Below are 17,325 nucleotides of genomic sequence, written 5' to 3' on the forward strand. Positions count from 1 at the left end.
GAGAAAGGGTGGGCTTTGTATGTGCCTCTCCCCGCTCTGTACAGCACACCCACACTTCCCCCATGCTCTGCTCAATCTGAGGTTTGTGAATGGGGAAACAAGGTGGGCTTTAGTGCTGACAGTAGCTGTATTCCTGAAGCTCCCAGGGGATGCAGAGATGCTTGGCAGCTTAGGCACCTTGCATTTTTATTCTGCGATGCTGCCATGCGGCCCACGGGAAAGTCATTTTTCATTTACCTGGTTCCTAGCCGGCGTGTGCGAAGTCCCATAAACACTGAGCGGATGAGCTTGCCAAAGGAAGCTGCATTGACTGGCTCCAGTTTCTGCTCCTGGCAATGCAGGAGGTAATGGCAATACAAGGTACTCCGTGGAAGGCTTACACCTTCCGCAGTCTCATAGTTATCCAACAGCCACTGGACCTGCAAAGAAACAGGAATCTAAGTTACGGGCCTTCCAAGCCCTTTTGTTTGCAGTTATTGAAGGGAATAGTTCAGGTACTGTCACAATCTCTCTCAATGAATGGTTCGCATGGTGCAACCCATGCTTGGGAGGTGGGCACCATCTTAATAAGCCATGTGAGGGTCCATTCTCTTCCCACTCTCAGGGTCCCAAAGTTATACAAGAGAAGGCTGTGTTGATGCCAAAGTCAAACATTTAACACTCCTATATTATTAGGTAAAGGGACCCCTGACCATTAGGTCCAGTTGCAGATGACTCTGGGGTTGCTTTATTGGCCGAGGAAGCCAGCGTACAGCTTCCAGGTCATGTGGCCAGCATGGCTAAGCTACTTCTGGCAAACCAGAGCAGCGCACAGAAACGGTGTTTACCTTCCCGCTGGAGTGGGGGGAGTACCTATTTATCTACTTGCACTTCATGCTTTCGAACTGATATGTTGGCAGGAGCAGGGACCAAGCAACGGGAGCTCACCCTGTCTCAGGGATTCGAACTGCAAACCTTCTGATTGGCAAGCCCTAGGCTCTGTGGTTTAACCCACAGCGCCTTCTTTTAAATAAGAACCACACATCTTTTTACAAGCCTTACACTGAAATCCTATGGAAGCAGTATAGAGACCTGCCGTTAGATTCCCCCTTCACGCCCCAACTTTCGCAGCCCTGGCCCTACTAACATTGGTGCTCCAGAGCTGGCAGGGTAGGGGGCCAAAAGGGGTTTGCAGGTCAGGGCTGGCTTGGGGACATGCTGGGAGATGACCAGGGAAAGGCCTGAATTATGCCAAACCCGGGACTGAATCAGGCCAGTCCAAGAGCTGGAGTACCTCAATCCCATTTCTTTTCCTCCCATTGTTTCCAATGAAGAACTAAGGAATTGTTTCCTGTGAGAACTAATGAATTCTAATGGGTCTAAAGACACACAGAAGAGAAAGCAGGCACATTTCACAACCTTCAGTTAGATCCACCATGAGGTAAAGAGTGCTTTCGGAAGGCTGGTCTCAGAGAACAAGACCCATGAAGGAGGGCAAGTAGCACCAAGGGCCAGAAAATCTAAGCAAGAGCATCCCCTCTTAACAGGAGACAAAAACCACAAATAAGTTCTCTGTGCAAGCTATACTTATGGCAGAGATGGGGAATCTGTGTCCCTCCAGATGTTGACGGACTCAAATTCCCATCACGCTCAGCCACCATGGCCAATGATCAGGATGATGGGAGCTGTAGTCCAGTAACATCTGGAAGGATACAGGTTCCCCACCTCTGACTAAGGAAATGAAACACTTCTGTCAATCTACATTGAAGCTGTGCAAGAGGACGGCAAATTGTGCCCTCTGGGTGAAATCTGTCTTGTGTTCCACTCTTCCGCCTTTAATGACATCCAAACATGCTACTTTCCCTCATGATAGGGCTGTCTTGGGTGGCATCTTTTATTGAACCAGCTTCTGGTTCATCGTTCACTAGAATGATCAAAGCTACCGTTTTCCTTTGAGTCTCAAAAGCACTATGAATTACTTTATACTTTCACATGCCTACTGTAATACAAATGTTCAATGCACCTTTAAAAGATATAAAATGATTCCATCAGAAAGAGCCTCAGGCCTACCAAATAATAATAATAATAATAATAATAATAATAATAATAATAATAATAATAATACCCCATCGCAGCAATGTCCTCTCGGAAGGGCAAAAGAACACTGAACAGAGGAACATGCATAAGTGTTTAATTCTCTAAGTCAGTGGTTTTCAGACTTGCTACCTTCAAAGGACATTTTCCATATCAACTTGTCCACAACAGAACCCCTAGCACTGCAGAGAATGCTGGGACATTTTCTTGAATGCACAGGGTGCTGCTATTGACTGTTAGGGCTCAAGGTTGCTCTGTGTGGACTGAGAGTGCACCCAAAAGGGGCCCAATACTTTCTTGCTGCTGCACCTTGAACAGAATGATCAGCTGTGGGCAGGCAAGGTATCTCAGGGAAGCTTGCCCCAATCATTATGGGTCTTCTAATTGAAGAGCCCTGAGAAGGCTCCAAGGAACCCCAGGTTCCCTGGAACACAGCCATGAAAACCACTGCTCTAAGAGCACTTGGACAAGCTGCTGAAAAAAGCAAAGAGGCCCCCAGAAGCTCCAGTCCCCTTGAATGAACAGCAAGGTATCCAGAGCGAGACTCAGACTTACAGTTGCTGGGGAGGCACGAGTGGTGTGCGAGTACGACTGGCTTGAGCTTCCCAGCATGTAACCTCCTTGAATCACGTAGGTCCCCGTGCTGCTGCTGCCACTGCCTCCTCCACCGCCACCACCAGTGCTGCCACCGCCACCACCATTTCCATTTCCACCTCCTCCTCCTCCAGCACTGCTGCCTCCGCTTGGGTTGGCTATGATTTGCCCTCCAGAGACATACATGGGCACTGACCCACTGCTGGCCACAGTCTGGGAGGTTGCTGGGGTGGAGACCTGGGTTGGGGTGCCTTGCGATTCATAGTAGTTTGCGCCAGTGTTCTGAGTGTAGAGAGGGGTTTCCGTGTAAGGGTAAGTGTTGGAGCGTCTGAAAACAGGAGAAAGAGGTGCTGTTTCCATCTCCGATTTCCAAGTGAAGAAAAACAACCACTTGTTATAGAGAAATGGCAGCTAAACATATACACCACCCTACAGTGAGCAAAAAGGAGAAGGCTGTACATCACCACTCTTTTACCATGCTTTTTGCTTAGATCAAGATGACTTAGCTCAGGGATGCACAACTGATGGCTCCTTGGCCAAACTCAGCCCCCAAGTGATTTCACTTGGGTTTCCCCACCCCATTAGAAAACAGGGACAATCAACAGCCAATCCACCAATCTTCTTCAAGGCAGCACTTCAGAATAACTTCCCTGATTTTCAACAACGTTCACTATATAAACTTTCATTTTCTATTTTTCACAAAACAATAATAAACAGTTCATTTTTAAAAAGAAAAATCTAAGTTCATGCGCCCATAGTTTCATTTATAATAAAAAGGGGAAATGTCTAAGAGATATTGTCCACACCATAGTGCTTCATCTGTGTTTGGTATTTGTATGTAATGTTCTAAGGTAAAAGGCAAAGGACCCCTGGATGGTTAAGTCCCGTCAAATTTGATTATGGGGTGCAGCACTCATCTCACTTCAGGCCGGGGGAGCTGGCGTTTGTCCAGCTTTCTGGGTCATGTGGCCAGCAGGACTAAACCGCTTCTAGTACAACGGGACACTGTGACAAGTGCCAGAGAGCACAGAAATGCCATTTACCTTTCTGCCGCAGTAGTAACTATTTATTTACTTGTGCTGGCATGCTTTCGAACTGCTAGCTTGGTAGGAGCTGGGACAGAGCAACTGGAGCTCACCCCGTTGTGCAGACTTGAACTGCCAACCTTCCGATCGGCAAGGCTCAGCACCACCTGCTCCCAGAACATAATGTTCGGCTGCGACTGGGTGAAGATACTCCATAACCATTAACCCCTCATTGCTAGGTGGCACCAATATTGTGATGGAGCCTGGCCATCCAGAAAGGCATTTCCAGCTGCTAGATCATTGTCTGGCCATCTATGCACAGGGAAGTTGACCGTCTCTGGCTTAAGATACAGAATAGAATCAATTAGCATCTGTGTGAAGATCTGTGTCTCTTGCAGCCTGCACCTGACAGGAGTCCATACCCGGCTCACTGTGAGCTTGAATGCTGGGGCAGCACCGGTATAATAAAGCCTTCTTTCTCACCAGGCATGTACTCACATGGTACTTGCTGTGTAGCTGGCATCACCTCCTTCCACATACTGCACCTGGTTGGGATAGACATGCTGCACAGGTACCTGCTGGAGCTGCTGCACCTGAGAACGCAGCAAGCCCACAAAGAGAGGAAAGGAAAAGAGGTGAGACAGGATGGGCCAAGGTCGCTGCGCTCCACTCTCTCTAATCCCTCCCAAGACAAAAGGCGTCTTTGTCTAGGCGCCTCTAGACAAAAGGCGACCTCTCTGCCTTCCTAATTGCCACACCTACTGTCAATCTGCTTGCAGCAGTCATCACCTGTCTCATGATTTATATTTGCCTCTATCCTGCATCTGACATTGATCTAGCAGACATTAAATGTGGGGGAAGGGGGTTCGGGGACGGGATGGGACTCTAGAATGCTTATTCCCATGGACCAAGGATTTCCCCACAAGTCAGAACCATAGTGAGGAAAGTCAGGAACCCAGGGTCCACATACTCTGATCCTGGGAAAAGCAGCACAATGGTATAACATGGAGAAGGAAGTGCTGGGGGCTCTTGATGGGCAGGCAAGAGCCCCCAACAGATTCTCTTGTGTTCCCTTCTAGAATGCTAAGGTGCAGAGCTGCATGCAATTCCATCACTTCTAAAGGTCACTTTGCACATTTTTGTTAAGAGTGCAGCTAAAATGTTGCAAGTGTACATCTACAAGAGTAAAGTGCAGGTGTGATAAATATACTTTTGCATTATGCAGATGCACTTGTAGGACAGCCACGATTGGCTGCAGTTGCCCTCGAGTGCATGCTCAATGGCAAACCTGGGTTCGCTCCTGTGTAATGTGTGAAATGGCCCTTTGCAACAATGGTACAATATTGGTTTTATGGAAATACATGGATTATAGCTCAGCTTTATAAACAAGAGGCCTTTTACTTGCCATGATGGGTCTAATGTCTTACAATGTGATGAGGTGATTTGAAGAAAACTCAGTTTCCACTCACTAGACAGCAGCTAACTTTGGCTCAGGGAGCTGCCTTTGTTTCAGTAGCTGATACAGTTTTAGGGCAAATGGGCTAAGTAGTCCTCATACAATCGGTACTGCATGATTTAGCTTACCTAGATCAGACCTTGTTCATAAACATAGATGCAGTTATCTGGGATCCTGGCTAGCTATGGCAAGCCTCTGTTCTGGCTCCCAAATACTGAAAGTCCTGCACAAAACGTAGCATGCTTATCTGGTGGCATATGTCTCCCACAAACCCCAATCCCTCAAGACTTCCATATCTACACCTGATTCAAGCAAATGAAATCAAAATCACATCCAGTGCTGAAGAGGTCCAAGAATTTCAATTTCTCTGGCAGTATGTGGGGAAGGAAAGAGGGTTGCTCTACCATCGCTAATTAAGAGGAGAGTCACAATCGTAGAGAAGGGGATAATGCTGGCAAGCTCTGCTACCTGACTCTGTGGGAAGGGAAATGCACAGAGCTTGCTATTCTTGGATCTCAATCGGTGCCCTCTGCAGGACCTACTTTAAGTGCTGTAGCTGCTGTTCCAAACACTAGCACCTGAGGGACTCTCTGAATCTTGACTCTCTGGTCAGGGCTGGAGTGATGAGAGGAGAGGAATGGCAGCTGCTCTATCACCACCTTCTGTTGTGGCAGGAGGAGCGGTTGAGGAAGCATGCGGACCAGCTCCACCCACTGCTCCGAGGCAGAATCTAGAGAATGCATGTAGTGGAGCCTGTGCTCTGGGCCAGATAAACAGCAGCTGGCCAGCTGGGGTGCACTGTTGCTGCTGCTGCTGCTGCTGCTGCACTCTAGGGAGAGACCTTGCTGCACTCCTTGTTGCTCTTGCTGCTGCGACTGCTGATTGCTCTTAGAAGGGCCACTGTCTGCACTCTAAACAATAAACAGAGAGACTGAAGCAATCAGAGATAGTGGAGAAACCCAGAAATGTCCTGCCGGAATGAAGGATTAAGGCAGAGGGTGGTATTCAATTAAATAATTGCAGAAGCAGAATGAGTTCCACTTGCGCAAGGGAACTTCCCCTCTTCTTTTCCCAATGCCATTCGTATCCAGAGAACCTGCAGAACAGATTGAGGATGGTGGAAGTTCTGTTGCACAAGGAAAGATTGTGCTGATGGAATATTCCCCTTAATGCTACTTTGATTACAACCCAGAAGGTCCACGCATCCTGCCTCATCTGCATTTTGCCCAGTGAGCCCAAGGCATTCTATAATGGTGGCTAAGAAGGTTCCTTACAAAACAAGAACTGGCAGGGATGAGAACCTTCCCCATCTTCATTGTCTAGAATTTATGGTGATCACCATGGGGCTGGGGGAGTTATGGGTGACTACTAACCACTTCTTCAAGAGAAGAAGGGTGTGGGGGAGTTTGGATATATCCAGAAAGCTAGTTCTGGGTGGGAAAGATTTAAACGTCCCACCGCTGAGGAATTCAGGACAGAAATGGGTGCAAAGGCTTTAATGCCCTGGCACTGGCTAGCTGTCTTGGGGAGCAGCTAATCTAGGAATATCCTCCATGGCAGATCACAGCTGCTACCAAAGTAGGGCAGCTAGAAAGCAACAGTCAAATCTCTTTCTTACCTCTTGAGTAACATGAACCTGCTGGAGTCCTTGCACTGCCAGCTGCTGCACTGTGCCTGCTTTGGGAGTTGTCTGCACAACAGATCTCTGCAGAAACAAACCAGAACTTATCAGAATGCCTTGGAAGGCAGAGGTGATACAAGGCCTCCTTGCCGCAAGGATAGCTGTAGTCGAACTTGCAATACATACTGACAAGAGCAGGCCAACAGGAACCTAACCCTAACCCTAGGACATGAAACATGCAAAGTAATGATTTTTCTTTTTACAGAAGTCATACAAAAATACTATTTTCACAAAAGGCCCTACAAACATATTACTTCATTTGGGTATTCCAAAGAATCTGAACACAATTAGGAGAAACTCAACAAAGCACTCTTGTCGGCACAAGCATTTCTGTTCCAAGGCTTCTCCTGACCCTCTCCAGGCCAATTTGGGCGGGGTGGGGTTGGGGAAGAGATTCCTGTTGTACTAGGGCAGTGATGGTCAAACTGGGCCCTCCAGCTGTTTTGGGACTACAATTCCCATCATGCCTGACCACTGGTCCAGTTAGCTAGGGATGATGGGAGTTGTAGTCCAAAAACAGCTGGAGGGCCAAGTTTGACCATCACTGCACTAGCAGAGGTCCTCATGTGGGCTTCCACAACTGAGATTGCTTAGTTGATTCTGGCCCATAAATTTTATATTAGTCTTATAAATCTGAATTGCACCCCAAACTTTCACGTGGAAAGTTTGATTTCTGAAAACTAAATATCACATAAATACATCAGTTTGTAGCAATGTGAAAGGGACAGTTGTTTAGAGTTACGCATATCTGGCATTTGGTGTGACACCTCCACAACAAAACAAAGGTAAACTATAGGAAAGTTCACACTACCTTATAACTGAAAGCAGTGGCTACATGGAGTGCAATAAAGATCTTGAAAGTGCTTAGAAACTGTTAACAGATAGAACTTTGAAAATCTAGTGTGAACCCTTGACAAGCTGCAGCTTTTGCTACCCGAAAATCCAATCACATTACCATGACTGGGAAGAGACCGCAAGATATTGGCAAGCAAAGATACAGCACCTCTTGTGCTACAGGCACTTGCTGGACTCCGTGAACCTGGAGCTGCTGCACTTGTCCCGGTTTAGCAGCAGAGCTGCTGTTCTGGACAGGGGAACGCTGAAAGGCAAGGAAGGAGACTTTACTTTTGGGTATGGACGAAGGAGCAAGGCATAACTGCATGATGTACTACTGTCTCAGAATTCATGCTTACTTTCTCTCCTCCTGGAGTCAGGTGGTGTCCCTCCCTCAGTCATGGTGCACTCTACTTCTAAGAAAAACTTCCACATGGTCATTATACTGCTGATGAACATTTTATGGAAGAGAAAGGTTGTCCAGCACTACCAATTTTTATAACAAAAAAGCAGGAGGGGACACCACACGCACTGCTATATTCTTTGCTGAAGTCTGTTGGATAGCAGAGGGGCACTGAGTTGTGCCCAATATTGGGGGGCCCGTCACACGCATCACGACATTGTGCAGCTGTCGCAGACCTCCCAAGTTTCTGTGCAGCGTCTCCCGACACTGCACAAGCAACGCAACTTTCTGCCAGGCCACACCGCTCTGTGCAGTGTCTCTCAACACTGTGTGGCTGGGGTGACCTGCAGGATGGTGGAGGACCATGGACAAAGGGAGGAGGGAGGAAGCAGACAGGTGAGAAAGGGCTCAGCCTCCTCTGCCCCCTCAAGATCGAGGGGGGTGTTCAGCCCCATCCCAACAGATATGGGAGTGGGGCTGAAGACGCCTCAGCTTTATAGAGTTGGTGCTTATGGAGGTCAGAGATCAAATATTCTAAGTAACTTGCATTTCTTCCCAGGTTACATATGGTGCTAGCTACAAAAATGACAGAATGAACATAAACGGGATATTGAAAAATGGCAACACACAGAAACCAGTCCAGTCTCAGTCTCCTGGGACATTAATTGTCTAACCTGTATATTGAAGCAAAGGATGCTTTACGGAAACAACAGAATATAAGGCTGCTAAATGATCATAGCCTGGGTACAGTAACACACACACACACACACACACACACACACACACGCACACACACTTGACGCAAAATAGGCATGCTGTCTTTTCTGGCGATCACTCGTAGTCAAGTAAGATTGTCTTCCATGAATATGGTCTTAACAGTGTGTCCGTAAGTGACTGTGGAGGCCAATTCTAGGGAGCGGGTGGCACTGTGGTCTAAACCATTGAGCCTCTTGGGCTTGCCGATCAGAAGGTCGGCAGCTTGAGTCTGTGCGACGGGGTGAGCCCCCGCTTTGTCCCAGCTTCTACCCACCTAGCAGTTCAAAAGCATACCAGCATGAGGAGATAAATAGGTACCACTGCAGCGGGAAAATAAACAGTGTTTCTGTGAACTCTGGCACTCGTTGTGGTGTCCTGTTGCGCCAGAAGAGGTTTATTCATGCTGGCCACATGACCCAGAAAGCTGTCTGCAGACAAACGCTGGCTCCCTCGGCCTGAAGCGAGATGAGCGCTGTACCACACAGTCAAGTTTGACTGGACTTAACCGTCCAGGGATCCTTTACCGTTACCTAGCAGGCATGTGGTAGGGCTGTAACCCTTCAAGTAATCTGTCAATTTCTTTAGGCCACAGTAACTGAAATTCATCCTACAGCCCTAGAATAGCCTACCCCAACCTCCCCACCCCCAATATCTTGGACTACAATAACCATCGGTCCCAGTTAACACAGATGAAGGGGCTTGTAGTTTGCAGGACACCAGGCTGAGGAAGGCTCATCTAGACAAGCTGATCTGTAAGCTAGAGGAGTCCGCATTAAAGCAGATACAATCAACTTAATCCTCAAGGTGGCTAACAAATTTGATACAGCAGGTTTCCAAAGGTTCTGATGTCGCTTGTGGGCCAACTTCAAGTAGGCTCCCAAATCACTTGGAAAAGCCCCACTGGATGCAACTGTGACAGAGAAATTTTGTGTTCTCAGTGCCACCACAAAGTGGGCTCACTAATTATCTCTTTTTGATCAGATTTGCACTGAGATTTATGCTGTGCACATCCTAGTAATCTTTCATCTTGCCTCATTGCTCCTACCTCACTGGTAAGCCAGGGAGCAGACTGAGCTCTGTGATGTGTGAGAGGATGCTTAGGAGCAACTGAGGTTGGATAAGAACCCATTGCCAGGTAATGAGAAGATGTTCCCAGGTCTCACAGAATATGATAGTCACAAGGGAGCTTAGGAGGAAACTGGAAATGGGCATCAACTGTGGAGGAACCGGGAAGTAGCTGATGAAGAAAAGAAGTATCGGACTGATCAGGAAGATAAATAAATGAGCAACATCATTCAACACAGTGAAGGCAAAACTAGGCTTTCTTTGACTCATGGCGGATGGAACATCTGAACAGGCTTTCCAAACATCTGGCCACCCACCTCAGGTGAAGAGTGGACCTGCTGCACACCATGGACGGCCAGCGCAACAGCTCCTCCTTTACTAGCCTGTGAAGTACTCTGTACCACCAGCCGCTGAAACAGGATGACATAAAAGAAGCAAGCCCTGGTTAATTACCGTATCTCCAGGAGACTATTCAGAAGCTACTGACCAGTGAGCTACCAAAGAACTGCTCACCAACCAAACACACACACTTGGTGAATTATAATATGAGCAATTTTTTACTAGCTACCTTTCACGTAGGCAATTACCTTCCCACCCCACCCTGCACTACTCACTGTCGTTTTCTCACTCAGTTGTCAAGGTAGCCGTACCAGCTAAGAGAAGGTTTTTTTTAAAAAAAGAAAGAGATTCAGGAAAGCCTGTTGGGAGGATCAAACAAAACATGGAACCGACTCCTCAAATGGGATGCTCTGCAATCAACCACTTCCGGTTTGCCACCAAGGGGAAAGCAAGCTGGGATCACTATCGCAGCGAACCGGCTGCTGTTTTTGGAGTTTTGGGGTGGTTCGTAGGCAGCAAGAGCCCCAAAGAAGGTCCTGGGGATGACCAGGACGTCAAAGGCTCCCGCTGAGACCAAAAGCGAGCTCCCGATGGGTCTGATGATATTATGTGCTTGTAAGCATCTTTAGAGATGCTTTAAAAGCTCTGAAACCAAGAACTGAGGATACCCTTGGCCAGACAAATATAGGTTAAGTGTACTACTTTTTTAAAAACTTTCTATTTCTACTTTTTTGTACTTCTTGAATACTATGTAAACTCTTATTTCCTTAAATTAATATAGTGGATTCTCATATCCTTTAGACTCCCTTAAACTGCTTTAAACCCTCCAGGAACTTCCAGGCCTGGTGCAGATGTGATACCACAGATGTATACAGAAAGTGTATGGCATCACAATTATGTGTATTCTAAACATATCTTGCCCAAAATATATCATGTCCATAAATATAGATAATTGATAACAATGTTAGTCATTATGCCTGGGATTGGGACAGGAATATTTTATGAAAAATCACTGAAGGTTTATACTATAAACTTCACAGCAAAACCTTTTTAAAGTGTAAATCTTACCATTATATAATACTGATTTGTTACAATTGTTTCCTGCCCTTCTTCCAATGAGATCAGCACAGCATACATATGCCATTTCTATTATTCTAAGGACATTTTAAGCACAACATACAATTCACTAGCAGGATTTCACTGGTTAATAAACAGGCTTACTAAAAGGGCAAGATTATTAAGGTTGCTACTACTGCCTGTTTAACTTTTATATGTTCATATTATTATTTTATACTATTCTAATGATTGTTGAATGTTACTTTTTTGACGGAGGTTGCCTATTTTAAAGTTATGTTTTATTATCACATTTTTGTATTGCATTAGATTGTTACAAGGTGTACATTTTTTGTTTCTTCAGCTTGTAAACCGCCTTGAGTATTGCAAGATAGAAAGGCGGTATACAAATTAAAAATGATGAAAATTATGATGATGATGCCTGGTGCCTGGTATGACACTGGAAAGATTCAACCAACCAACCAAGTGAACTATGGCAAAGATACCAGAAGGTTTAGAATGCAAAAGTGACAAAGAAGCGTTGAAAAATAATGCCCTTGTCAGGGAAGGCACCTAGACTCAAATTCAAATATGTACAAAGCTAGCACACATAATGAAAGCCAGTTGGCAGCAGCCTCTTAAGATTAGGAGAAGCGTGTAAACTGAAGGTGAACATCAAGATGTTGTCTTTAAAGAAACAGTCATTCTTTGGCAGTGGAAAGTATTTCCACCAAAGACTGTACCTAGATATCATCTCATGCAATGGCACCACACATTTTTAAGATGCTTCAGGTGAACACACAGAGAAAGCATCAAATAAAATTTGTGTATTCTCTCTCCCATCTATATCTACACACACACAATCATATCACTCATCCTTCCAAATACAGAAAAGAAGAGCAAATGAAGTCTTTGGACAGGCTCAAAAATACCCAGATTGTCACCCAACACATCCAAAACACAGGTGACTAGGGTACATGAGCCCTGCTGCACTTAAAAGCTCAACCCAACCTCTTCCAGGGTTCAAGCCGATACAGCCTGGGTCAATTTTTTTACACTCCAACTGTTGCAACAGGTCAGGTCCCAAAGCATGAATGCAGCCAATCCACTACACCTCTTTGATAGGAGATTCCCTGAGCACCTTAGCAGAAGTACACACTATCCAACTGCTCATTTATCAATTATTAAGATTGTTTTTGCCATAAAGCGGCCTACTTCAGTGCAAGAAGACAGAACCGATAGCCCTGAAAGACACATAGAGGTACAAATCTTACATCATGTTTTGGTAAATCTTGCCATCAGCGCAAGCAAGATGTACCAATACCCCCACCTGCCACACTGTTCTGGGGCTTCTCCTGACCACCCTAGAGCCAGTTTCAGGGGGTTCCAGGTTGCAAGGAAGCGGAAGGGAAAGTCCTATTGCACAAATGGAAGCTCTCAGGCAGGGTTTGAACTGACAGGATTTGTTTGGTGAATCCCACCCTGAGTGAGTCCCATGCAGAATCATTAGTGGGATGACCACAAGGTTGAAGTTTCAACTAAAAGTACATAATTTTTAAGAGCTGGGAAGGGCTAAATGGATTATCAAGAACAACCACTCACCCTAATGTTTGACAGTGGAACAAACTCCCTTGGGAGGCAGGAGGCTCTTCTCCCTTGGAGGTTTTTAAGCAGAGGCTGGATGACCATCTGTCATGGACGCTATAGATGTGATTCCTGCATTGCCTGGGGTTGGACTAGATGTCCCTTCAAACTCTACAATTCTATGATTCTAATAGATTCTATACAAAGGTGACTATAGAACTGTAGAGATGGAAGCGACAACAAGGGTTGTGGAGCCCACTCCCTTGCAATGCAGGAATCTCAACTAAAGAATCTACAGCAGATGCCACTCAACCTCTGCTTAAAAACCTCCAAGGAAGGAGAGATTTCTCCAGTGAAGGAGAAAACTATCAAATAAGGATTCCCTCAACAGAAATACTGGAAATTGTAGTTCTGCAAGAGGTCTACGGGTGTCTAATAAAGAAATCTTAGCACCCTAATAAAACAATTCACCCTTGGGAAAGATTATGCTACTTTACAGCTATCGGAATTAGTAGCATACAGGTGCCCTATTTCTCATGACAATAAGCTACAATACCTAGAATATATTCTCAGGACAACATCTGTATTACTCAGATGCAGACACAACAGCAGGCCACTGGGCAGAGGTATGTGCTTTAAAACTGCACCAATTACTTGTGGTAGCATCACAGAGAAAGTTCAGACTCACCTGCTGGGGTACTTGTACACTTGTGAGCTGTAGAGGTGATACCGTTCCAGGCTTCGTCTGCACACTAGCTTGGACCAATAACCTCTGCCAAAACAAAAACAAACTAGCCAAGGATCAAGGCAAACAAAGGCAATTCACAGGAAACATTTTATCTGCTTTCAGTTTCACCTGCATTCCCCCTCAAAGATAGCAAGGCTCACTGTAAAGTCCACAAAGCACTGATATTTGCATTTAGCACAGGGGGATAATGATCCTGGCTGGGTGAAGAACCTTTGCTATTGGTTTCTTATACACAATTTCAGGAAAAGAATATATGCGCTCTTACTTACAAACCTCCCACCCTACCTACATGACCGTGTCCGTCTTTTGCTAAAGACTTTGCACCCCTCTTCCAACCCATTTAACTGAGAACAAAACACAGAATTACCTACTTCTCTGATCCACAAAACAAACCCACTTGTTCTGGTTTCCAAGACCCTTCCCTTGCTCTTACCAACTATATCCCATTCTATATTTATGGAATCCAAGAACTTTATTCCCAGCTCTCCTCACCTTTTATTCTAACACCACTAATTCAGAGGTATCTGCACTTTTAAAATGTCAAAGTAGTCCTGATTAAGATATTTCTGCTTCATTACAGGGTGGCCACTGTTGAACTAACCACAGAAACTATGGTTGAGCTACATACCTGCTGAGTAGCCTGGACTTGCTGGACCACCTGAGTTGGCACCCCTGACTGTGTGGCTGTGGAGCCTGGACTGGACTCTGAAACTGTGTCACTGGGCCTCATGGGGCTTTCTGTAGAGAGGCAGATGAGAAGAGTTAATAGCACCAGCCCCAACTCTCCAGCCACCTATTTAAAATCTCAACAGCAAAGTATGTGATGCGTAAGACTAGGCTCAGAACCCCCTAGCTCAGGCATTGGGAGTTCAGGTGTCCATTGCCCTAGTTTATAATATGATTCAGTGAAAACTGGAAGGCCAAGAGTAATGATTCCTGTGTTTAACTGCTAGCTCTGTGGAGTGTTCACACAATACTTTCTGCCACCTGACATAGTATAGAACACAATGAAAGGACTTTGCCCCAGCATCTCTTGCAACATTGCAGGAAATCTTGGGCCACATTTTACAGATTGCACCTAAATTATCACCCCCATAAACTTTGATGCCCCAAGCAACTGCTTGAGATGATGGCCCGTGTTTCAGAGAGGAACAAATTCTGACCAGAACTACATTTCAATGAATTTTGACCTATCCAGAACTTTCACTATCCAGACCCTAACCTCAGATAGTAAAAGGAATTGTATTTGGTAGTTAAACATATAAAAGGCTGACCTTCCTGAAGCAGGAATAGACAAGAAAATAAGTTCTCCCTAGAATATTTCCAAATTACTGTTATTTGGTGCAATAAATATGCAGCTGTTACTTGTTTGTGGAGAGGGTTCCATAGGTATTTCCTCAAGGCAGTGATTGCCAAGGGGGTATCTCATTTTCTCAGCACTCAGTCTGCAATTTCTGGTCACTACAATCCTAACACGTGTAGTAAGAAGTAAGTACCCTTGAGACCAATGGGGGTTCTTCCCAAGCAAACGGTGCATAGGACTACCGCCTGAGAAAATGTTATTTGCACACAGTCACAAACACAACACTCTCTTATCACATTCATTGTGAATTAGTGCTGTGTGGAACAGGCTTGTGTGTTACAGCCACCTAATGGATACTGCCTGCAACATAGCTAGTAATAAGCAGTACAACCCCTCTCCACTGCTCCTGCCATTTTATGAATTTTAAAATGCTTTGCCAACTTTAGAGTCTGAATGAACTCTCTCACCCTGTCAGAATAGCAACAGTAAAAAGAAATACACCAAAAGGGCTACCCAATCCTGCCACAGCAACATTTCACTATTTTATAAACTCCTAAAATAAAAACAACAAAACTCCGACAACCATGTGCTCCTATTCCCATGACTGGTACATGGATATTCTGATTTTTCAGATGTGGCAAACAGCAGTATGTCTCTCTCCTGCAGAAAGGCTATCTCCACTGTATAAACCCACTCTCAATTATGTCAATATAGGATATTGTGCCCCTGGCACTTAATCCAAACCTGATGAAGTTATCGTGCTATAATAAATTCCAGTGTTTCTCATTTTCTAGATCTCACCCCTCCCGTATTTTTCACAAATTGGCAAAGGAAGCAGGTACATCTATTTCCCAAAAGCAAGGACCACTTGAGGCAAGCAGTAGTTGTGATAACTAGGAAGCTTCCAGTGCCAAGTGCAGAATTATGAACTCTTGTGCTCAGGAGTTGGTTTTAACAATGCCCTGCTTGAATACAGTTTGCTTCTTTTTTGCTGTAATTCCAGTGACCATAACGGATTTGCAAAAAAAAAAGCAGAGAATGTGATTTAGAAAAGCTCTGACCTCTGTCACAATTGGGCTGAGCCTAAGCAGAAATCCCTTCCCAAGTACTTACGGTCAAAAGGCATTGCATAAAGGCAATCATAATACATGGTGAGGCTGTAAAAAGGGTTTCAGTTCTAGTTGTTCCTTTCCTTGAGAATAAAACAGACAAGGCTTTTATAAACTGTAACCTTGGCCAGATAATCCCTGCTAGTTCCTACCAAAGCTCCAGACAGGTTGGTTTCAAATAAACATTCGCATTGTAGTAGGTACACCCTCTGTTCTTCTCAGGATGGGGTGGCGGATGCCGGCTGTTCACCTGATTGTAATCACGAAGCAGGAGTTCACGTTTCACGAGTGTCTCATTTAACATGCACAGCGGGAGGGAGAAAAAGGGCAGGTGAAGTCACTCTGGGCCACCTGTAATAGGCTTGTGCATTTATGTCCTTAGAAAAACTAGCATCATAAGTAGGGTTTCAAAAAGGGTTCTGTTGAAAAGCTTCAGCTCTTCTAACATGAAGAATGATCAGCAACTACATAACCAATATGACTATGCACATGTCTGAACTGAGGAGTGCAAAACCATATGGCAGACATCTCAACGATGAGCGAGTTTTCCATCTACAAAATAGCTGGAAGAGATCTATTCAGTTAATGACAAGGCGCTTGCAGACGCTCCAAATGTCCCTATTTTCCAGGGACGTCCCTGACTTAGAGAAGCCATCCTGGTTTCTGATTTGATCCTGGAATGTCCCACTTTTCCTTAGGAAGTCAGATTAGCCTCAACCAGAGGCAGGGCCTTTTCAACACTGGCTCCGGCCTGGTGGAACGCTCTGCCTCATGAGACCAGGGCCCTGCAGGATCTGATTTCCTTCTGCAGGGCCTGTAAGACAGAGTTGTTCCGCCTGGCCTTTGGCTTGGAGCCAATTTGATTCCCTCCCTCTCTTTTTTCTTCTCCTTCTCCTCCTGCGATGAGGCTACATTTTAATATTTTAATGTTCCATTATTTTAATGTTGTATTTTATTTTTGTTTTTAAGTTGTAATCATTCATCTTGTTTTTATTATTGCTTGTAAGCTGCTCTGAGCCCGGCCTTGGCTGGGGAGGGTGGGGTATAAATAAAAATTATTATTATTATTATTATTATTATTATTATTATTATCTGAGAAATGTTGGAAAGTATGGTACGATGTCCCTATTTTGATTGGAGAAATGTTGGAGGGAACAGAATTATCTGACCCCAGAACCGTCTGAAGGTAACCCTATTTAAGTAAGTTTTTTTAATGTTTAATGTTTTATTATGCTTTTATACATGTTGGAAGCTGCCCAGAGCAACTGGGACAACCCAGTAAGATGTGGGGAGTCTAAATAG

General features: G+C 45.1%; 1 protein-coding gene across 8 annotated transcripts in view; it reads right to left on the minus strand.

Annotated features, from left to right (window-relative positions):
* The window catches only part of RFX1 (regulatory factor X1), a 50,412-nt gene that overhangs the window by 15,812 nt on the left and 17,275 nt on the right, over nucleotides 1-17,325 (minus strand). For 3 of the 8 annotated variants that reach the window (XM_083592952.1, XM_083592955.1, XM_083592954.1), the window contains 9 exons: nucleotides 14,240-14,349; nucleotides 13,552-13,635; nucleotides 10,205-10,297; nucleotides 7,833-7,928; nucleotides 6,767-6,853; nucleotides 5,691-6,059; nucleotides 4,191-4,285; nucleotides 2,629-2,995; nucleotides 238-419 (listed from right to left, as the gene is read on the minus strand). In XM_083592952.1, coding sequence (XP_083449078.1) covers nucleotides 238-419; nucleotides 2,629-2,995; nucleotides 4,191-4,285; nucleotides 5,691-6,059; nucleotides 6,767-6,853; nucleotides 7,833-7,928; nucleotides 10,205-10,297; nucleotides 13,552-13,635; nucleotides 14,240-14,349 — 1,483 coding nt within the window. The remainder of the gene's footprint in view (nucleotides 1-237; nucleotides 420-2,628; nucleotides 2,996-4,190; nucleotides 4,286-5,690; nucleotides 6,060-6,766; nucleotides 6,854-7,832; nucleotides 7,929-10,204; nucleotides 10,298-13,551; nucleotides 13,636-14,239; nucleotides 14,350-17,325) is intronic. The other 5 variants (XM_083592953.1, XM_083592956.1, XM_083592957.1 and 2 more) reach the window with 3 other exon arrangements.

Source organism: Podarcis filfolensis (assembly GCF_964270895.1).
Source record: "Podarcis filfolensis genome assembly, chromosome: 17".
NCBI classification, from domain to species: domain Eukaryota; kingdom Metazoa; phylum Chordata; class Lepidosauria; order Squamata; family Lacertidae; genus Podarcis; species Podarcis filfolensis.